This window comes from Mus caroli, unplaced genomic scaffold, assembly GCF_978045245.1.
Source record: "Mus caroli unplaced genomic scaffold, Mus_caroli_1 scaffold_19, whole genome shotgun sequence".
Lineage (NCBI taxonomy): Eukaryota > Metazoa > Chordata > Mammalia > Rodentia > Muridae > Mus > Mus caroli.
This window is the reverse complement of record NW_028227274.1, coordinates 42693365-42717310: the sequence shown is the minus strand read 5'-3', so window position 1 is coordinate 42717310 and position 23946 is coordinate 42693365. Positions and strand designations below refer to the sequence as shown.

At 41.1% G+C, this 23946-nt stretch overlaps 1 protein-coding gene across 1 annotated transcript in view; it reads left to right on the top strand.

The window, feature by feature from the left end:
- Positions 1-23946, top strand: part of Mcc (MCC regulator of Wnt signaling pathway) — a 387208-nt gene that overhangs the window by 53521 nt on the left and 309741 nt on the right. The window contains exon 2 of the mRNA XM_085833615.1: positions 14665-14909. Within this exon, the coding sequence (XP_085689741.1) occupies positions 14665-14909 (245 nt within the window). The remainder of the gene's footprint in view (positions 1-14664; positions 14910-23946) is intronic.

The window sequence follows — 23946 nt, the reverse complement described above, 5'->3', positions numbered from 1 at the left end:
AAGCCAAGTGAAGAGATATTTGGAGGCCGGAGTCGGGAAAATGGGTGTAAATAAAAGAAATATAGAGTAAACGCGTTTTTCACAGTATCTGAGCATCACTCTTCCCTGCAGCCCGATCTCCCTGAGTTTTGGTTTTACTCCTTCTTGGCTTTTCACCGTGAAAGGGGGAACCATCGTGGCTGTGGCTAATCTCAGCCATCCATTACCTTCATGAACTCTTGGAAAGTTCAGGCTAGAAATAAGGAGGTATTTGTGTTGTAACAACGCAGATCTATGAAGATAGAGCTGGCGCTTCCTGTAGGAAACGTGCACACCCCCTCACATGCCCGAGAACTCTGATAAATCTTTCCATCTGACATTTCTCATAAACTAATGGTTGTTTGGACATGAATTTAATCTAACAAGATTCTCTCAAATGAAAAGTGATTGTTTTATCATGTCCTACGAGTAGGAATAACCCCCAAACTAGAAGATCATCTGAAAAAACAAAGATTTATGACATGTTTTTCCCCTGTATTCCAGAGGAAGAACAGCTCCACTTTTGTAATGTGTTGGTAAGGGAAGGGCTGCGTGTGTGAATGCGCAGGTGTACACACACACACACACACACACACAGATGCATGTAGAAGCCCAGGATCAGCTTCAGGTGTCCTTCCATAGGAGGTATCCACTTGTTTGAGGGAGACCTAGGTTATTTCTCATTGGCTCAGAGCTCTCAAGTAAGCTAGGCTGGCTGGCTAGCAAACCCCAGGGTTCCCTGTCTCCTCCTCCTCCCTAATGCTCGGATTACAAGCACACTTCTCTACATTTCAAATGATGTTATTGCCTGAAGCTATTTAAAAACAATGCACTCTATTGTATTTTCCTGGCGCTGGCCAATTGAATGTTTGATGGTGATTAAAATAATCTACGGAGAGGGAAAGACATGTATCTCAGATGGAGATTCCTTTTCTAGTCCTGAGTTTCAAAGCTCTGAGTTTGAGCCATGTCAGGACAGTGGTGGCAGGTGGAGGAGGCAGTGGGGGAGGAGTCGGGGGTTCTATATCCATATCCTCATGCTGCACCTAAGAGGATCTGGAATTTGAGGCTAGCCTGAGCTACATAGCAAGAAGCGATCTAAAAATGAAAATGTAATTTATGTTGTCCCAGTGCAGTACCAAACCTGACCATTTACAAGGTTAAACTAGCACATCTGTGGAACAGTCGGGTTTTTCTCTTTTTCTTTTTCTTTTTCTTTTTCTTTTCTTTTCTTTTCTTTTCTTTTCTTTTCTTTTCTTTTCTTTTCTTTCTTTCTTTCTTTCTTTCTTTCTTTTTTTTTTTTTTTTGAGTGTGGGGGGACATTTTCGACACAGGGTTTCTCTGTGTTGCCCTGGCTTTCCTGGAACTCACTCTGTAGACCAGGCTGGCCTCGAACTCAGAAATCCACCTGCCTCTACCTCCCAAGTGCTGGGATTAAAGGTATGCACTACCACTGCCCCGGTGGAACAGTGGTTTTTATTTATTTATTTTTTTTTATGAACAAAACTTTTATTTACATACTGTATCTAGATGCAGATACATAAATTTTTATACAATTGATTTCCAAAAAATGTGCAAGAAATTACTATAATTCACTTACAAACCAAAACACATATTAAATCGGTGGACTTTGGATAATTCATTCTGTGGTGTTCTCAGTACAAACAGTATATACCTGATTTGAAACATACAAAGTGTAAACTACAGCAATCTAGGTTGCAGGTATTAATTTCATGGCATATCAACTATGAGACTTCCTTACCCCAACATGACAATATACTGTTAGGAGATTCTAAGACTCCATCTCACCCTTTCTGGTTGGAGAACTTGCATCACTTTTCAAAAACAAATTCATATTTGCCTTGTTATATCACGACTGATCAATAAAAAGGTTATAAAATTTTTTCTTTACAGGACTAAATAGTTTCTGAGCCAGTATTACTGAACACAAAAGTTATTGAAATCTTACAGTGGTTTTTAATATCGGTTTTTAGGTTTAATTTTTTTAAATTAGAATTTAACATATTTTAAGGTTTTATTTAGGTTTATTTATTTAGGTTTAATTAATGTAAATGTAAACTTAGTCATCTGTTTCTACTGTCTGCCATATTGAACAGGGAAGGCATAACAGATACTAATTCATGTGGCTTAAAATAGATGCCAAATTAGACCATTAGAACTCAGCTGGTGTCTCAATATTTCATTAAAAACCCGTTATGCTATAAGTCAGTTGCCTTAATGTATTCTTTCTTTCAATCTTAACCTCTTGTTTTGTCATCCTGTTGGTTTTTTTTTTTTTTTTTTTGTATTTTTTTTCAAGTCTGTGTGCATACCTAAAAAGCACTTTTCAGATACAAGAATTTGGTGGGTCAAGCCACGGCCTCTGTCATTTCATGGGGAACAGGCATAGTCACGGGGGGGGGGGCGGGATGGGGGGGAGTGAATGCTCAGACTGGGCTCTCATGTTGCTTTGCAGACAGTAAGCACTCACAGACTGTCCCGGGAAGGCTTTTGTGCAGTGTGCAGTGTCTCTGTTCAGCTAAGGCGACACTTAGCTTCACCTGCCCTTTGTGGCACTTGATGTCCTTATATCATGTATTTCCAGAGCACAACTGACCTTTTAAAATAAATACTGACTTTTAAAGGGGGACATTTTAGTCATAGTAGTGTCTTTTGTCTTTCTTTTTTAAAAAAAAATATTGTATTTGTGCTTTGTAAAATTCATACACATCCGAAACGTATTTTAGCCATCCTCCCTCTCCAACTCCCTTTAGACTCTCCCCACATGACTCCTCTGAACTTTAAGACACACTGTGTGGTGGTTTGAATATGTTTGGCCCATGGGAACTGCTACCATGGGTGAGGCCTTGTTGGAGGAAGTGTGTTCCTTGGGGTTGGTCTTGGAGGTCTCCTCCTATGCCCAGGCTTTACCCAGTGTGGAAAAGAGCATCTTCTCCTGGCTGATCGGATCAAGATGTAAAACTTTCCTAGCCCCATGTCTGACTGGAAACCGCCATGCTTCCTGCCATACTGATGGTGGACTGAACCTCTGGAACTGTAAGCCAGCCCTAATTAAAAGTCATCCTTTATAAGAGTTGCCAGGTACTGCTGACTCACGGATGAACAAAATGTGCTGTGTCCTTTAGAAATTTATAGTCTGGTCCAGGCTTGCAAGGTTGTTCTCTGAATGGCCACATAGTATACATTTTTAGTTTTATAGGGCCTTTCATCTCTATCAGAACTATTCAGATCTGCTACTATAACCAGAAAGTTGCCATAGGTCAAGGACTAATCTGTACTGCAACAATTAGGCTTATGAAATGTTATAATGGTCTGGACTGTGCGAGAAGCCTTCACTGCTGGTCTCTGATCTATTAGAAGAGAACGGTAGATCAATAAATGTTGAAGAATCTGGTGAGTGAGCAATCGGAGCCCAAGCGCTTTCATAAAATAGCAAAAAGGCATCAAATTAGCATGGAATGTACATGAAAACCACAGGGAGGACTTCTGAAGGAGGTACCCATGTCAGCTGTGAAACAGGGGCTAGAGATTGGAAAGAGAGAGAGAGAGGAGAGGTGTTCTGAGCAGAGGGACAGCGTGCAAAGCAGACACATGCAAAGCAGCAAACACGTGCAAAGCAGCAAACACGTGCAAAGCAGCAAACACGTGCAAAGCAGCAAACACGTGCAAAGTAGTGGCGCCCATTACACAATCTAAGCGGAATTCAGTGAGACTGTAGTGAAGGCCACTGACTTTAGCAGAGAAATGAAGCTAGTGAGCCAAGGCCAGCCCAAATTCAATGGGCCACAGCTATGAAACAGAACACATTGATATTATACTGAAAGTCTTAGGAACACAGGGACTTAAATAAAAGATTGTGAATGGACAAACACATCCCAGTTTGTAGGTGACCCGCTGGGAAGACAAGACCCTACACTGAAAGTTTCACAGTCAACTAAATAGGAAGCAATGCTGGTGTTAAGAAGGACCTGGAGAGATGGCTCAGTGGTTAAGAGTAGTCACTGCTCTTCCAGAGGACCTGGGTTCAATTCCCAGCACCTACGTGGCAGGTTACAGCCATCTGTAAATCTAGTTCCAGGAGATTTGATTCCCCTTTCTGAACTCCACAAGCACCAGGCAAAAATATGGTACCCAAACAAACATGTAGACAAAACACTCATAACACACACACATATGTGTGTGTGTGTGTGTGTGTGTGTGTGTGTGTGTATGAATGATCAGTAAGGACCATCAAGATGAAGCAGAAAGAGTAAGGTCACAAGTGGAACGTCCAGTACTGGAACAACTGATTAGGTGTGGGGACGACTCTGAAAGAAGCTTCTAGATGACTAGCCAATGTAATGAGATGCTATCATGTATGTAGACTAGAGGAATAAACTTGGAGAAAGGTATCAAATGGATGCATTCATGAAAGACTTTGGATTTAATTCAAATACACCATGTTGACCTGTAGTCACCTAGTGGAAAGTAGATTGCCTATAATTTCAGCATAACATTACAGATGGGAATGAGGGATGGTGGTGCACACCTGCAATCCTAACACTTTGAGCTGGAGGCAGGGGGATCTGGAGTTCAAGGTTATACTCAGCCGAATGAGGAGCTTCAGACCAGCCTCAGGTCCATGAAGCACTGTCTCAAATTACAAATGCATAGTAAACTCCTTGTGTATCTTTACTCAATTCCCTTCCTTCCTCTTCCTCACTTTTTGACATTAATTTATTTATATCGAATGCTGCTTCCCCTCCAAGTACCCCCCTCACAGAGACCCTCCATCACTGAGATATTTTAAGGATCATTTTAAAGGCAAATTCTATGATAAGGGAAATAATCTTCAGGGAAAATAGTCAGTTTTTTTTTTAAATTGACAATTTTCTTTCTTTCTTTTATTGTTTTTTTAAATTTTATTTTATTTTTTTACTTATTCATTTTACATCCCACTCCAGGTCATGGTCACTCCTTCCCACAATCCTTCCCCCATTCTCCCTCCCCTTCTCCTCTGAGCAGGTATTCCCCCTGCCCTGGTACTTCAAGTCTCTGCAAGGCTAGGTGCTTCCTCTCTCACTGAGGCCAGACATGGCAGCACAGCTAGAAGAACATATCCCACAGACAGGCAACAGCTTTTGGATAGACTCCTTTCCAGCTATTTGCGATACACATGAAGGTCCAGGTTGAGTCTGTTGGTGTATGGAAGATAATTATGCAGCCTTATCTTATTACTTATACAGTAACCCTATAAATCTATATGCAATGTGTAGAGATATGTGTGCTGAGAGAACAGGGTTAGGGGAGTGCTTGTGTCATTCCTCAATTTGATGTTTACTCACACTGTTTGGGAACTCCATTATAGAGGTATATCTTTCAACAGCCCAATTCCATTGTATTTCTATGCCTCAGTTTACACACACACATCAACACACAAATTTCTCTGTGATAGGCATCTGTGCTTACCACCTCCGTTTCTCAGCTTCCTTGCTTGGAAACTAAAGATAACAACACTACTAGTCTTATATGGAGATTGTGAGAATGACATTAATTTATGTGTGTGTGTAATATATATATATATATATGTGCATATATATATGTGTATATATATATCATATAAATACACATACATTAATTCAGAGCTCCAGCCCTGACACATATTAAACATCTAATATGCATTAACTATTTCTGTCAGTATGGTGGTTCGCATCAGGATTCAGCTGTTCCCAGTTCTCTGTTATTGTGCTGGTCTCCTCTGAGGAGACACAGAGAAGTGTTGCATAGTTACCCATGGTTCTTTAGCCCATGTAACAGGAGGGTGGTTCTTTGATTAGAGAGTATTTTAGTCACTCTTCTTCTTGCTGTGACTAACAGCAAATTAAGGGAGGAAGGATTAAGCGCCTGACAAAAAGGAACGTAAGGGAGGAAGAGTTTACTCCTAGGGTTTCAGGAGGACAGTGCATCATAGCAGGGAAACCACTGTGGTGGGAGGAGGAGGCCGCTGGTCACGGTGCATCTGGAGTCAGGGAGCAGTCATGGATGCTTGTGGGTATGTACCTTTCTCCTTTTTAAATTCAGCCCAGGACTTCAGCTCATGGGTTAGGACGAAAGAGAGAGAGAGAGAGAGAGACAGAGAGACAGAGAGACAGAGAGAGACAGAGAGACAGAGAAGGAGAGAGAGAGAGATCCTCCTTCAATTAATTTAATCTAGCTAATCCCTCATAGAAGTGGACAGAGATTTGTTTCCATGGTGACTGTAAATCCCTTCAGTTTGACAGTCACTATTGACCACCAGAGATGGTGTGCATAGACATTGCCAAACTCCTCTCCAGAGATGTGGTGATAGTTTTGCCTCTGCCAATGCCAGGTGCCAGCCTCTGCTCCTTTGCCAGCACTGGCAAGGGTGAGGATACTACCTGGGGAGTGTTATGTATATTGAAATAGAACCTGATTTTTAAAATTGGTGTAGTCTGCATTTTCCTCATATCTATGAGACTAATAAGTTTTCACATGCTTATTGGTGCTTATAGACCACTCAGCTTCCTTCGGTTTGGCTAGTCACATTACTTGCCTATTTTTCTACTGTTTTCCCCCTTCTTATACTGTAGGAATTCTTTTGTAAAAATTATTTTTAATTTTTTATTGGTCATTTCATTTATTTAAAGTTAAAATGCTATCCCCCTTCCTTGTTTCCCCTCCGCAAACCCCCTATCCCATCTTCCTCCCCTCTGCTTCTATGAGGCTGCTCCCCACCCCCAACCAAAATAGATTATGTTGTAGGATTTCTTTAGATCTCTAAATAATAATTGTCTTTCTGTCATATTGTAGATTATGCTACTGACATGTTTGGCTTGTTTTTAAATGTAAAGTTATTACTTTTACCAAAATCATTCATATAAATGGTTTGAAAAACAAAACAAGAACAGAAGAGTTTGTGAAAATCATAAGACTCTTGTCCCATCTTCCTCTCCACTCCCGCTACTACATCTTAGAACAGTGTGTGTGTGTGTGTGTGTGTGTGTGTGTGTGTTTGAGACACGGTCTTCAATGTAGTTTGGGCTGGCCTGCAAATTGTTTTTGTACAGCAGGCTGAGCTCAAATTCATAGAGAGAGCTCCTGAGTACTATATTAAAGGGATGCCCAACCATGGCAAATTTGGAGGTAAAATTTCTAAACCTAAGGTTCCCATTCACTGGGGTTTTTTTTTGTGTGTTTTTTGTTGTTGTTGTTGTTGTTGTTTTGTTTTTTGGTTTTTATGCTTCCATCCAAGATTTGAACAGAATCTCTTTGCTCCGGGGCTGTGAATGGGAGGGTAGCTTTGCTGCCCTAAGGTCCTCAGTTCCTATCACAGCAGTTTGATTGCACACCAGAACCTTGGTTGTTTTAGCCGCTCCTCAGAGGCTCCTGCCTCCACAGTCTAAGCATGGACTTTCAGAACTTTCATGATCTGTCAACCTGTTCCATGCCTTTTAAACCTTCCTAAAACCCGTTGAAGCCTCTTATGCCTACTAACCTCTTCTGACTATGTGCTGTCTTCACTCTGGGTCCGTTCATTTCCTTCTTTTATCTGTACCTTGCTTTATTTGGCTGAGAAGTTCTGACGAAAGAGAAATCCATTTGTTCCACACAGCATCTCTCTGCAGAATCCACCAGTCACCGTCCAGAATCCTATTTAATGAAAGCTATTTTGAGTTTTCTGCATTTTAAGAAGTCTGTGGCAGTGAAATCAGAGTGATCTAAGTTATGTTTTCTTGGGTCACACAAATCAAATAAGTACATTATGAGCTCTTAGCCTATTTTTCTATTTATTCCACAACCACTGATTTCTGGCCTCCTGACTGGGTCTAAGGATCTCATTTACTTGAGAAATTTGAACAGAAGCATGTGGTCTGTTACTCAAATACTAGCTACCTTGGCTCAGCCTGTGTTCCAGCTGGGTTCTGGGTTTGCTGTCATTGTGTTTTTCCTTCCCCTGAGCCTGGGAGACCAAAGCTCACCCTCCCTGTTACATTTGCCTCATGTGCGGCTATAAATTTTCCTGGATGATAAATGGCTTTGTTGAATTTCTACTTCCTCCTCAATTTCTCTGTATGTTAAATTAAGAAAAATAGCCCAGAGAAAAAGGACTTACCCTCAGAGAAGTAATAACCGTGCTTCGTGAAACCACACCGTTTAGAGCCAGACACATTGATCTTCAGTCATACTTCAGCTCTGCTGCCTGGAGATTGGTGTTCTCCACAGAACTAAAAACTGCAGGGCCTGTCCTAGCCAGTTCCTTTGCTATAAATCTGGTTCCACTCCTTTGTCATGACATCGTAGCATTTGTCTGAGGACACGGTATATATGCGTAAATGTGAGTACAAGATGTCTCTTATAGCATTGTCACAGTGGTGCCTTAGTAGAAAAACATTTCACCAAACTCTCATGACATATGTCAAAATGTTCTCTGCAGTTACTGCTGAGTAGAGAGATTGCACAGTGTTGTGGATCGCCCTGAAGCTAATTATATTTAATGTTAACTCCGTTCTCCTGTGAGTGGTTGTGAACAAGGAATGAGTCAGCACTCAGGTGATTTCCTCTAAACCTGCTTCCCACCTTCATGTGAAAAATAAAGGAGAGCTGATGGTTAGGCAGATAAAGGGAAAGTGGAGCGGAGCGGAAAGTGGGGAGAGAAGAAGGAGAAAATGGAAGAGGGAGAGGATGCAGAGGAGGAGGAGGAAGAAGAAAAAGTGGAGCAGAAACACGTGACCTAGAGAAACCACAAGTTCTAAGGGCTCTCATAGTTGTTGAAGGTGATAGTGTAGTGGTGAATCTGCCCAACCTAGGCGCACACCATGCATGTATTCATATTAATTGAGTCGTGTTTTCATTGCCGGGGCATATTTGGGTTGGAGATTTACCACAACAGCACAGAACTCTAGTTTCTCACTTTTGCTCTCACATTTCTACCTTGAGTGTGTATTTTCTAGAATGCAACCATGCAGTCCATAAGACACTGATGCTGCATGTGGAGCTGTCTTGGTTTGTATCCTTACCCTCTATGGTATTCACTCAATAAGTACTCATTTACCTATGTAGTTCTTACCCTGTGTCCCTGCTTAGATTATGCATGCATGGGGTGTAAAATGTTTGCTTTCCTTTTCAAAGCAGGTGCCTTGTGTACTAAGGTTATAGGGCCCTTTGTTTTATTATGGAGCCCATCAGTCATTCATAGTCCCTGAACATCTCATGTACTGGTCTACTAGAAGAAAAGAAGCAGTGTATCTGGGGAAAAAAATTAAAGTGAGACTGTCTTCATAAGGGTGATCATTTTTAATTTCTGAGTATTTATGCTTCAATTCATGAAATTTGATGTGTTGGAGGTGTGCCCGATGCTCCTTGGGTTCCCCCATGCATTTCAGAAGACCCTGATTTCAGGGCAATGCTGTTTCTGTGAACTTGAGATCAAGCTAGGAATACAAGTCTTGAATATGTTAAAGCAATTTTCTAAAAAGAAAATGTTTAATATAATAATCCAAAATTGTCACAAAGCTGTACATAGTCACTAACTGAATAGCACAGTTGCTGAATGTTATCAGAATGGACCAGTAGTGATGCACAGAATCAGGAGGAAGGTAGAACCTACAATGTGTCTTTAAGACCTTGTGGTCAATGCTGGGCATTTTGGTGCACACCTGAGACCCTAGAGCTTGGGGGACAATGATGAGAGGATTGGAAATTCAAAGCCAGTCTCAGCTATTTATAGCCTGAGGCCAACCTGGGCTACATAACACCTTGTTTTGATAAACAACAACTGAGAAGGCTCCTGTGTTTAATGCCCTAAAATGCTATTCCTACCCCCATTTCGTTAACCAGAGGACATTTTCCAGGCTAGCCCAGATTAGAGCATGTAAATATCCTGCACTTAGGAGGGACAACAGGAAGACATTGCAGAGACTTGGGATCAGGTGGTCACAGCTCATCGGAAGCAGTTTTTAACAGCCCAGCTCAGTAGCTGCAATCCTGTTGTCCAGGCTTTTACTCCACTTCAAAGAAATCTGCATATTTTTTTTCTTTCTTGTAACTTTTTCTACTCATAATACTGATGATAAAATAGAATCATATTTTCATGCACGTTTGAAATAGGAGAGCGAATGCAGACTTTCTAGCTCAATATAAATATTGCTTATGAATGGCACTTGATAATCGAGCTGCCCATCAAAGGCTCTTGGAAGGTGGAACACAAGGACTGGGACTTGGGCTCCGACTGATTTGGTTTAAATTCCTAGTCTTGTCACTTATCCCTGTCACTTTCAGCCTTCATACCTTTAAATGGGGACAGTAGTTCCCTTGCAGACCTAGTCATAATCCTGTAAATCTATACGGAAAGAATGTCAGTTAAATTTAATTTTCAAATACAGGCACTTCTGTCTAAAGATTCTGTTCTGACTTGAGAACAGAAGCAATGAGCTCGAAGTTGAAATTCGGTACCAGCCCCTCTTACTGGCCCAGTGTTGTCCGTTCTGCTTTGACGTGGCATTTCTAGAATATAGATCTGCCTTCTGAACTGCTTTGACTAAAACAGGGCCTGAACAGAACTGGGCTTCCCACCAGGTGCCTGGTGTAATAAGTGGGCCACAGGCACTGGGGACGAGGATCTCTGTGGTCAGATTGTTGCTCGTAGTGAGCAAGCCAGTTCAACTGATTAGACTTTCTTTGTCCTGGAGCAGTTCCTGTTTCATTATAAAATGGCTTAATCACGAAACAGGGTCATTGAGAAAACCCACAATCAATAATTGTGGAAAGATTATAATAATGGCTACTGTTTAGTGGGGGGTTAATATGTGCCAGAAACCATGGTGAGTTCTTTGCATGCCTTTTCTCATTTGCCTCAGAACAAAGCTGGGAAATAGATACTGTTATTATCATCATTGTAAAAATCTCTGACATACGGAGTTCTGGCCACCCAGGGAGGATCAATGTCAGAATCTCCCACTGAACCTCCAAAATCTAGAAGCCCCTCTCCTGTCTCCCAGGATCAGCTTTTAAGGGTTACCTTTTGAAATCATTGCCTAAAACTCTGAGAAGGAAATCCTTATTCTAGAAAATAAAACATGCACCCAAAAGAATATCTGGAACTTTCCTTTACAGTTTTATTCTACATGTGTAATCCTGATCATCTCCAAATCTTGGATGAATCCAGACTCGGGTCAGACAGGAAATATAAAGAGAAGGACATAATAAAACAGTCACATGGAAGATTTTTTTAAAAAACATTATTTCAATTTAGAACACAAAATCTCAAGAAAGCGTTTACGTTAGCTGTTGTGAACTGTAGGAATTTATTCCTAAGCATACATCTTAGAATGAGTTGGAGTGGCTCTTCTCAGGGTATATACGTCTTGATGAACACCCATTGATTTGGCTTATTTGGGGCCAGAAAAAAGGGTTACTCCTGCTGTGGTGTGTTCTCCCATACATGGCGGAAACACAAGAGACACGTCCCACTGTACCTGCAAGAGTTCACTAACACTGCAGCAAACACACAAGCGAGGTATCAAGCCTTAATTACAGGAGGGGAAGAGCACACTTGCCACAAGCATCCTTGCTTTGGAGGCTTAAGCAAGGCTATATATATTGTATATTGTATATACAATATACAATATTGTATATACAATATATTGTATGCCCTTTCTACCACGTGCAAATGGGAAATTCAGAGTGATAATCTACCATACCCACATGCAGATACATAGTTATTCATCAACCTGTCTGCCTTGCAGACATATATATGCACTGTGGCACATATACTATACAGAACCATACATGCATACACATACAAACTAGTCAAAGTGCATAGCTGTGCATTGAAATATTTAAGAAGATGAGATGCCATGTGGAAGCAGGGTGATCTGCTAAGAAAGCCAGCAACATGAGCCTGGTACAACTGTCATGGAAAATCTCAGTAAATATTAACTACTAAAGTACTGTAGGGGAGTGAAAGAGTGGTTGTTCCTGTAATTTTGATTGTGTGTGTGTGTGTGTGTGTGTGTGTGTGTGAACATGTGCACACAAGTGAAGGTGCTTGTGGAGACTGACTGTGTCAGACACCCCTGTAGCTGGAGTTACAGGTTGCTGTGAGCTGCCTGGTGTGAGCAAGGGGAACTGAACTCAGATCCTTGTAAGAGCAGCTCATGCTCTTAAGCACGGAGACACCCTTCAGCCCCGAGATGTCCCTTCAGCCCCCACCCCATTCTTACTTGAGTTCTTTAACTACATGTAGAAACCAGATTAAAATAAGAACTGATTAACAAGAGAAAAGCATGGAACTTTTATTACTTTTACATTGCATGGGGGTCTTTGCAGGAGAGTAAAGTCCAAAGAAATGACCAGAGCATGCTATGTTTATGCCTTTTAGACAAAGAAACAATGACCTTGAGAAGGCTGTCAGGCTACATGGATATCCTGGCTACTATAGTAAACTCTAGAGCAGTGGTTCTCAGACTATGGGTTGTTAACAACCTTTTTACAGAGGCCCTATATCAGATATCCTGCATATCCAATATTTACATTCTGATTCATAACAGTAGCAAAATCACAGTTATGAAGTAGCCACAAAATAATTTTACAGTTGAGGGAAACCACAACATGAGGAACTGTATTTAAGAAGCCCCACCATTAGGAAGCCTGAAGGCCATTGCTCGAGAGTGTTAATAAGGTACCTGGTAGGGGTAGGGTGAGGTATGGAAGCCAGTGGTAAGCAAGGGTTACTTTAAAAAAGTATTTATTCATGTTTGCTGCATCCCCGATTACCAGTCTCTGGTGGCCCAGGTTCTTTCACAGCATTGGTATAGGAAAGACATCCATCCCAAAAGAAAGTGTGTGATTTGCACAAAAACCATGCAGGAATACTTGAGCCAGTGGCAGTTTCTGACATTTCAGTTCCTCAGGGGATTTCAACTTGAGATAACCAATCTGCTCATTTAGAATGTTTTGAGGTAACACATCTATAACCCCTTCAGTATCTCAGCAACAACTTCAATGGAGATTTGATGGTGTTTAGACCCTAGACACTTGGGGAAGGGAGTAGGAGGGCCAGGGGAAACCAGAGTAAGGTAGAGTGAATTCGAAAGATTTTGAAATGTGTACAGGGCTATGGGCCTAGAGGGCTTGGAGAAGTCATAGTGGCACTGGCCAGAATGTGGGACTTGCAAGGGATGGCCTGGAAGAGGGGAGGTGGCAAGTATCGATCAGCAAACATCATATTGATTAGGTCAAGAAAATTGTACTTTAGAGGTACAGAGAGATGAAGCACTTACTAGCTTAGTTCCCAAGGAGTGGTTTCGGACATCTTTCAACTCTTAAATTCTATAGTTCATTGACATTGTGTGACTTATAGGTTGGGGTAGTATTAGCAAGATGTTTCCTAAAAGAAGAAACAAAATCTTCAGTATCAAGAATCAAACTGACATCTGCCAGATAAATATTCTTCATGAGCATAGTGTTTCTGGTTTCCCTTTAAAAATTATTGTTCTTCCTTTAAAAATAATGTAAAACTCAGCTGGGAGATGGTGGCACACGCCTTTAATGCCAGCACTCAGGAGGCAGAGGCAGGAGGATCTCTGAGTTTGAGGCCAGCCTGGTCTATAGAGCGAGTTTCAGGACAGCTAAAGCTACAGGGAGAAACTGTCAAAAATCAAAAACAAAACAAACAGACAAAATACAAAAACAACAACCAAAAGGTAGACTCTACAGACTCTATAGTCATAGACTATTTAGACTAATTAAGATTCTATAGTCACAATTTTCCAGTGACCTCTACCACCCCTCTTAGGTCTAACCACGCCACACTTTCTCATTACATCCAGTCATGAACAGTGTCTGGGATTTTGACACCGGCTCTGCATCTTAGAGATAAGTAATTACAGATAGGAAGTGAGAAATCCGAAAAATGCAGAGGTAAGTGAAAATCAAGATCAAGTAACATTTTCACAGAATAACTAACCATGCTGAGCAGAGGTCCAGGAAGCTGGGGAGCCAGATTGTCAAAATTTTCACTTTTACAGCCCGACTAGTTATAGATGGACAGAATGACAGAAACTGTCTTTTTTTTGTATACCGAATACTGTCTGACAGAAGTCATAGTGCTGCACTGTTCAGATATAAAGATATTTAAGTTCTTTAATTTCAAAAGAAATGAAAAGTGAAATTTCAGAAGGATAGGGAGAAAAAAGAGCAAAGGGGCCACCCTTCTCAACGGCAAATGTCTTTGTCTAGAGAACCCAGATGAAACAGATTTTTGTTTGTTTTGGTGGAGACAGGGTGTCAATATGTAGTTCCAACTGGCTTGGAACTCGATATGTAGACCAGCTTGGGTCTGAACTCACAGAGATCCACCTGCCTCTGTTTCCCCAGTTTCAGGATTAAAGGGGTGTGCTCAAACACTTGGCCATATGGCTTTGTATACCACCATTCTCTTGGAAGCAATGAGAAAGTTTAATATCAGTATACAATAGCAAATGCATTTAAGAAATGGTTTGGTTTGGTTTGGTTTGGTTTGGTTTGGTTTGGTTTGGTTTGGTTTGGTTTGGTTTGGTTTTCATTAGCAACTCTCCCTACCCCTCCTGACACGGTCTCCTGTGCTCCCCCCCCCCCCCACAACAGGAATGACTTGCTGATGGTCTGCCGACAGCTGAATATGGAAGAGTCAGTGGCTGAGATCATGAACCAATTGGGCTCAGATGAAAACGGGAAGATTTCTTTCCAAGACTTCACAAGGTGCCACACACAGCTTGTTAGAGAAATTAGGAAGGAGGAAGGAGACCTCTCCATGAAATCAGACAAGTCCAGTACAAAGAAGCTGAGGGAAAGAATCACCTCCTGGCCCACGAGCAGTGACAACAGTCTGGGTAGGTGTGATCAAGTGTCATGTGACCATGCCCCATTATCCCTACTACATTACAGCTAAGTGGTCACCCCTGTCCCCTTCTGCTCACAGGGAATTCCCTCCTGGTGACAGCTTCTCTCCAATGGCTTCTTGCTTCCTAGCTTATTTATTTCCAGATCAATTCTCACATTTTCTAGCTGTAATAATCCTTTTAAATATCTCTGGAGAACCAAGTGTGATGCAGAGGTCTGTAATCATAGCACTTGATGGGCAGAGGCAGGGAGATTGTGGACTTGAGTCCACTCCTTTTGTGAATGTTATCACTTCCTCTGATACAAGACAAGCTGTTAAAAAGCAAGTATTTTAAGATTTTGATAATTACTTAACATGGGTGATAAAAATGGGATTTCTCATGTGTACTTTAGAGTACTCAACTGCAGGTGTATTTTTTAAATTTTTAAAATTTCACTTTATGTGCATTTGGTGTGAAGGGATCAGATACCCTGGAACTGGAGTTACAGACAGTTGTGAGCTGCCACGTGGTTGCTGGAAATTGAGCCTCACGTCCTTTGGAAGATAAGCCAGAGCTCTTAACCACTGAACCATCTTGCCAGCCCCACCTCCATGTACTTTTTAAATGTCTGAAATTTTACACAACTAAAACGTAAAAAGGCATCTTAAAAAGTGGATGGAACAAAAGACCAAGACAAACATCTACATTTCCTACTTCTATTTTGTTTTTAGAGCAGGTTGGTCTCGAACTCACAGAAATCTGCCAGAGTGCTTCAGTTAAAATTATGTACCACCATGCCTGGCCCTTCAGGAAAAATTTTTCTTCTTTTTAAACCTGGAAATGGTCTCCTAGATCCTCTCTCCGTTTCAAGATTTAGTATGTATAATGAGTCAAAGTAAAATGCCAATCCGTGTTGATTTCCCAGCAGTTGTTTCAGTTAGGAAATTCTGTAGTGCCACACCACACAGACGACTGTGGGAGAGACACCTAGACCAATGCTCCTGATAATGTGTCCTGCTTTTCATTTCTGTTTTTCTGTTTGATTGTTTGTTTTTCAACTTTACCAAATCTTTACCCCAATTGACAAAAATCCCTCCCTCAGATTGCCTATAAGCAAGTCTGTGGGGAATTTTCTTGATTGATGATTGTTGTAGGAGGGTCTACCTCACTGGTGGCAGTGCCACTCATGGGCATATGGTCCTGGACTGTATAAGAAAGTAAACTGAGCAAGCCACGGGGAAGCAAGACAATATGCCATGTTCCTCCTTGCCTCTGCTTCAGTTCCTGCCTGCAGGTTCCTGTCTTGAGACACCCCCCCCCCGTGACTTCCTTTCATGTTGGACTGAATATAAACTCTAAGATGAAATCAGCCCTTTGCTCCCCAAATTATGTTTGGCCACGGTCTTTACCACAGCAACAGGAAACAAACCAGGGCACAGTGGAATCATTAGAGCATTATTATTGAGTCACTGAAGCAATAAAAATGTCATATTCCTACCAGACTTTTCTCCCATTATGGATTACAATGTAGCTCCAAAGGCTAGTACAGTAATGTATGTGCTCTCAGCAAATTTGTAGACATGTTTTATTTTGAAATATTTTTCTTTTTTAACATTAAAGCAATATATGCTCATTATAGAAAACAATGTGGAGAAAGGTAAACAAAAAATAAAATTCATTTTAACATTATAAAGGAATAATAAACAGTGATACATGTGGTATGTTGGTTTCTAAAGTCTTACTTGGTTTCTGTCTCTCCATCTTCGTGTCTGTCTGTCTGTCTGTCTCTTGCACTGTCTTCTCGACTATGTCTGTGTGAGGCTTGATTGTTTATTTATTCTGCTTTCCTTCCTTCCTTCTTTCCTTCCTTCCTTCTTTTCTTTCTTTCTCCCTCCCTCCCATTTATTGGGTTCTGAGGACCAATCCCAGAGTTTTTCTTTGGTTTCTTAAAGATTTTCCTTTTACTTCTTCATAGTTTTATACATAGTATTTGAAGGCTCAGTGTACAATGATTGTCTAACATAAAATGACACTGAGTAATTATTAAATAGAGGAATGAAATGACTTCATCCTGCCTAGCTTACTTTCTTTCTTTCTTTTTCTCTTTTAGGAAGATAGATTCCTTGTATAAATAAGTGTGTGTCTACATACTCTAAATGTGTGTGTGGTGGGAGTTAAGCCATGAAATACATCAGTAATTTGATGCTATAGAGTCATGAGACAATGGATAAATGTGTTATCAATCTGAATGTGAACTGTTATAAGGTCTTTTGTTTGGTTCTGTTCTGTTTTCTAAGGCAGAGTCTCACTGTGTAGCCTTGGCTCACCTAGAACTCACTATGTAGACCAGGCTACCGTGATCCGCCTGACTTTGCCTATCCAGTGCTGGGGTTATGGGTGTATGCCACCACAGTGGACTACCACCTTTTCGAATTTGTATGTAGTAGAAGCTTATGCAAATCTTAAAAGGGGATTTTGAAAAGAATTGATGGTAATATCACATTGGTTTTATCCCACTAAAATGACTTAACCAGAGAAAAAGCTGAAAAATAATTTTCTTTCAGCCTTTGATATAAATTCATGTTCTTGAAAGAAAGGAGGTGACCAAAAAGATATGAATCATAACACATATCATGAATTGAGAAAAAACCAAAACAAGCAAATAATCAAACAAACAAAACAGAAGCTATGAAACCTCCTACCAGTTTATTCTGGTCCCTGATGCTTCAGTCTGAGTGTGAATCTTTTTGTCATCTGTAGTGCCAACATAACACTCTACACATCACTTCAACTCTCTATGTCTCTAGTTTCTCAAGTGTAAAATAGGGACAATTATTATTTATAGAGCATGAGTTAATACACATGTACAACCAGCAATGGCTGGCTCATACTGAGAACTGAATGCAATCATATTGGGCCATTGTACATTACTTTTGATGAAATACTGAGACAAGATAGCTTTATCAAGAAAGAAGTAGTGCATTTAGACCACAGTTCTGAAGGTTCAAGTGCCTGCATCTGGGAATGTTCTTAGGTGCTTTCATTTGGCCTCATGGTTCTAAACATGTGCATTTTAATGCCAGTGATTTGTATATATGTATTTCCATGGGGTCTAGAATAAGGTAAAATTCATATGTATTCCTGCATCACTCATAGACATCCCAACCTTAATGCAATAAAATATAATAACTTCATTTCCTTCTACATGCTTTCTCTAAAGCCATTCCTCTCAAAACTATCACGATCTGGGAAATATTCAAGTCTAAGTAATATCACTGTCTACTTCATTGCTCAAGCTTAAAGTTCCATCGGCAACTCCTCCTCCTCCTCCTCCTCTTTCTATTTAGATTTTATTTTTATTATTTTATGTGTACAGGTGTTTTACCTGCATGCACATCTGCACCACATGTGTGCTTGGTGCCCAAGAAGACAGTGAGCCTTCATTTGGATGCTGGGAATCGATCCTGGGTCCTTTGTAAGAACCACAAGTGTTCTTGACCACAGCACCAAGTTTACAGTCACCCATTGCGTCTTTTGCCAAGGTAGATCCAGAACCTTTGCTCTCCTGCACCATGTTGTCCAAATGACTACCATATCTACAGGTGCTTATAAAGATGTGTGTGCCTACAGTGCCTCCCTACTTCTTTCCTACTCCCAAGATTGTGTCCTCTGCTCTGAAGTCATAGTTGTCTTTTAACCGTGTGAAAATATCTTTAGATTGAATCCATATCTTTAACGTTCTGTATGTTCCTTATCTCCACAAATCCAAAGTCCTTACTATAGTCTGGCCCATGCTTGCTATTCTGAGTTGATCTTGGTGACTCCAAGTTTGGTGACTTGTATGTTCTGCTCTGGCTTTCCTGCTGTTACTCCAATTCAGCAAATTCAGCCAGCTCCTCTGACCTGAAACTATGTTTTCTGCACCACCCTTGTATAGCATGATTGGTTTTTTCCTATTATTCAGAGTCCTACTTACTGATGGGCCATACAGACAGCCTTTCTCAAGCTAAAGCTGCCCACCCTCATTTATGTTTCCGGCTTTCTTGCCCACTAACTGCACATCACATGGCCTTACCTGACACTACAGTATGAATCTACTTGGACATGTAATTACCTAATCCCCCGAATACAATAAAGCTTCTATTAGAGTACTAATGACCTTGACTGTCTCTTTTGCTCCAACATTTTCTTTTGCTCCATCCAGCATTGTGGAATTTAATAAAGGTTGTCAATCTAGAATTACTTAGGAGGTAAATCTCAGGGTGTGCCTAGGGAAGACTTTCTATGAGGCTGAATGTGGTTAGAACCAATCCACAGCTTGGAGTCCTGGTCTGAATAAAAAAGACAAAACAAGCTGAATACCATGACATTCCTCTCTCTCTGCTGCCTGACAGCAGCGGCAGTGTGATCAGCTGCCTCAAACCCCTGCCATACCTTCCTGCCATGATAGGTTGCATCCTCAAATTGTGAGCCAAAAGTAAACCCTGCTTTCCTCAATATATATATATATATATATATATATATATATATATATATATATATATATATATAACTTATAAGGCACTTAGGAGAGTTCCTGACTTGTGGGAGCTGCTTGATGTGGAGATGTTAAATGAATGAATGTGTGCAGACTACACCTTGAGCATGCTCCTTCAGGGACATGCACAAGTGCAGTGCATAGTTTCAGGCACTAAGGATTCACGTTTATTTGTAGAGGAAAGAATAGCATGAGAAATTCGATTCCAGAGCTGCAGTTTGAACTCAGGATCCTTCACATTCTGGGCAAGTACTGCTGAATACATCCGTCCTAGCCATGACGCTCAGATTGCAAAAATGTGAGGCACTGCCCTTATATAGTCTGTAACCAGAGCTGAAAATACTGTGAACATGAACTTGAAGAAAATGTAGGGATTTTTACCTGTGGCTATAAAGATAGAGAAAAGTAGAAAGAATGTTGGGCTGTCATGAGAAAAGCTTGAGTTTTATGATTAACTGTCAGAGAAACTTTATTGTTGGCTCTGACATTTCGCAGCCCATCCACAGCAGGGAGTCGAGTTGGCAGAAAAAGAACTGTCAAAACATTACATGCTCAACTTGGAAGAGGAATTTCAATAGATTCATTTATCCCAAGTGTTTTCCATGGAATGGTGATTTCAAGGGATGATCATAAATATTATGAGAAGAAAGGATTCCTTTGTCAAAGAATTCGAAAAGTTTGGGTTAAAGCAGATTAATAGGGTCTTTTTTTTTCCCCCTGCAAGATGTTTCAGAGCTTTAATGTGCTAATGCTGCTTGGGACTCTCCAGGAGAGGAATAAAATACACCACAGCTCCCTGGCTTAATTGACCATAGATTTTTTTACTCACAGAGCATTCTCTGCTCAAATATACTTTGGTGGAACAATTAGGATACTGGAACAACTAGGAATTACTACATTTTCATGTCCATTTAAAGTCATCTTAAAAATAATATCTTTACCAACAGAGGTCAGCTGCACAGTTTGATAATTGTAGCTATTGGCAATAGCAAATGGTTAAAGTTACTAATATTTACTGTGTGCAGCAGATGACTTTTAGGTAATTGACTTTATTATGTACTTGAAAGATACCAGGTCACCACTGAGTTCCTATGTGACTCAGGGTGGGTGCCTAATTATTCCAATTTTCTTCTTACTTCCTTAAGGCTAAAGTTAGAATGTAAACGGGTATCTTATAGTATGGTTGAGAAGATTTAGTAAGCTACCACCTGTAAAGCACCTATGCAGTGCTTGCTCATAGTAGGCTTTCAATAAGTGAGAGTTCTAATAACGATTATCTCTGTACTGCCAAGTTAATAGTAAGCGCCTCCTCTCTCGAGGAGGGAACAGGCTCTAAGGCTAGCAAAGTGTAAAGGAAATTGAGAAGTTGTCTGTTGAAAGAGATGATTCTTCCGGTCCCTAGTAACTTCTGTTTTAAGACTGGTGCCTCATGGAGCTCAAGCCATCACTGAGCTCACCAGGTAACTGAGAGTAAACTTTTGATCCTCCTACTTTTGCCTGCGAGTGTTGGTGTAATAAGTGGGTCTCACCATCCCCAGTTCCAAGTAATTTTAACATAAGGCTTTAGACAACCAGGATACACGTTAGAATGAGCATTATTGTCTGGCCGCTCTAAGAAATTCCAAGTGCGTGGCCCCCCAGGTTCTTGAAGAGAGATAGGAAGGCAACTCAGGTTAGCTCAGTCCCACTCATTCAGCAGCAAACTAGTCTGCTATAAGAAAAGAGCTGAGTGTTCTATACACTGCTTGGATTTGCTTCTCAGTATACAGCTAAAGGCTGTAGAGCCTTCTGGGGAAGGATGGAAGAAAGGCTGAAAGTAAAAATCTTAGGTGTTTTAGTAAGGTCCCTCAGAGAAACTCGTTCATTCAAGGGGTTCAGGATCTGCAAATTGGCTCAGGTCTGGACATTGATTCACAGACTAAGATTCTTATCAGTACAATTCAATGGAGCCTTTTAAAAATTTGTGAATTTTTCTCCTTACAGAGGTCAAACAGAAACTTAGCAGGCTTCTTATCCATTTCATTCCTGGAAATATCATGAGTGATTAACCAATACCAAAGAGCCACACTAGCAATGCCACTGTAAAAAAGTCCTTTACCTGTGCAGTTTATAATGCTAACTACCCTTGCCTTGCCCTGGCCTACTCACCTCTGCTGCTACCCACCCAGCCCTTGCTACTTTGGGGCCCAGTTAAGCCCACTGTATTTAATACATCCAACTAAGCAGCAGCATCTCCAACCCTAAGATCTAGCCCAAGGGAAGAGTGACAATAAGTGTTCAAACTGCTAGTACCCTTCACACCATTGTGTGTCTTATAGCATTAGTGAAGAGCATGTCTTCAGGGCCATTCTATTATAAGAGATTTGGTTTTGCACAGTATTGCAGGACTTTCTGGTACCAGCTGGCGGTTAAATAATGTCACAGAGACTTATTAATATTGCTGAAAGCTTAGGCATATAGCTGGGCAGTCTCTCAGCGAGCTCATCAGAATTATCCGGACTAGTCTAGTATTCTGTCCTGCCACACAGCTAGTTCTTTGCCTCCCTTTCAGCCCTGGTATGTCTGTTCCTTTCTATGTCCAGCTGGCAAATCTCCTGCCTTATTTCTTTTTGCAGACCCTCTCTCTGCTCAGAAGGTCTGTCTTTCATTTCCTGCTCAGCTATTGGTTGTCAGATCTTTAAATCTAATCAGCAAGTAAGGAAGGATGGATGTTTATGAAATGCGAGGCCGATGATGGGCCATAGGAACAATGCCAAGGTCCTGCCAGTGTTTAGCTCTTTGCCACTTTGGCAATCAACAACTGAATATACAGAGACAAACTGCACACAATGTACAAATAGTATCCCAACAGCATGTTGTACCCACTTCAGCACTGCAGTCTCCCTGAACCGTAAGATTCCTTCATCAGTACCAAGCTAAGAGATAGCAGGCAACTCCAGTTCCTTTTCAGTAGGCAGCCTTATGGCAAATGTTTCAGCTAACCAAACAAACTTTTAATACATTTTTAAGTGTGAGCTTCCATATTAAACCTAAATGATCTAAATAAATCTTTTATTATTGTACCAGTATCAATAAACTCTACTTGATCCAATTTTATGTTCCTCCTACCATTATCTCAGACTCTTGAAAAAAAATCTATCACCACAGATTCCCCAAATTTCTGCTTGAATGAATTAGCAAATTTATTAAGCTCTTTAGTGGCATAGCACACCTCCTTTGTGAACGATGCTTTCTATCTCCTTTCTAGGAATCTGCTTAGCCTTAAGTCTGGTTATGCAATGGAGGACATAAATATTGTTCTACCTGACATCTCCTTCAGAGAAAGCCACTTCTGGCTTGACAGACAATGAAGGATTAATTCGTTCAGGCAAAGGTGGAGAGGGCAATATTGCAGGGGGTGGGCGTGGGAGGGGTGCATCCTCTGATAAGCACGGAGACTAATTCCTCAGGTAAGATAAACCTTCAGAATATGAAGGTTCTGAGTCCTTGGCTTCAATACCCTTTCACACATCTGCTTCTTAAGTTACAGAACCCACTTCTTACCAACCGGCACTTTTACTTTAACCACTAATACTCTCTGTAGCTTAAACTTGCATTTTTGCTATGGGTCAGCCAATCTCATAAGCATGAGTTTGATGTTCCACAACCTGAGCTCTATGAATGCTGGAGAGAAGATCCTCATACACTTAGAAGCTGTTAGACTTGATACAATGATGGAGCTACTTAGCACTTTTCTTTTTCTTTTTAGTGTTTTTCTTTTATTTTTATTAAATTATTTTATTTATTTACATTCCAAATGTTGTTCCCCTTCCTGATCCCCCCTCCCAGAGTTCTTTACCCTCATCCCACCTTTGTTTCTAAAAAGATGCTCCCCCACCCTCCAACCCACGCCTCTCACCCCTGCCAGCATCCCCCTTCCCTGGGGCATCATGTTTCTACAAGATTAGGTGCATCCTTCCCTTCTGAGACCAGACAAGGCAGTCCTCTGCTATGTATGTGCTGGGACCATGGACCAGCTCATGTATGCTCTTTGGTTAGTGGCTTAGTCTCTGGGAGACATGAAGGGTCCAGGTTACTTGACACTGTTGTTCTTCCTAGGGGGTTGCCATCCCCTTCAGTTCCATCAGTCCTTCCCATAACTCTCCCATAGGGGTCGCCTACCTCAGTCCAGTGGTTGGCTGTGAGTCTCTGCATCTGTCTCAATGAGCTGCTGGTAGAGCATCTCAGAGGACAGCCATGCCAGGTTCTTGTCTGCAAGCACAACACGGCATCAGTAATAGTGTCAGGGTTTGGTGCCTGTACTTGGGATGGATCCCAAGTTGGGCAGTCTCTGACTGGCCTTTCTTTCCATCTCTGCTCCATTTTTGTGTCTGCATTTCCTTGAGACAGGAACAATTCTGGGTCAAACATCTTGAGAATTGGTGGGTGTCCCCATGCCTCAAGTGAGGACCCTGTATCTCTACTGGAGATGGTCTCTTTGGGTTCCATCTCCCCACTTGGCCATTTCCA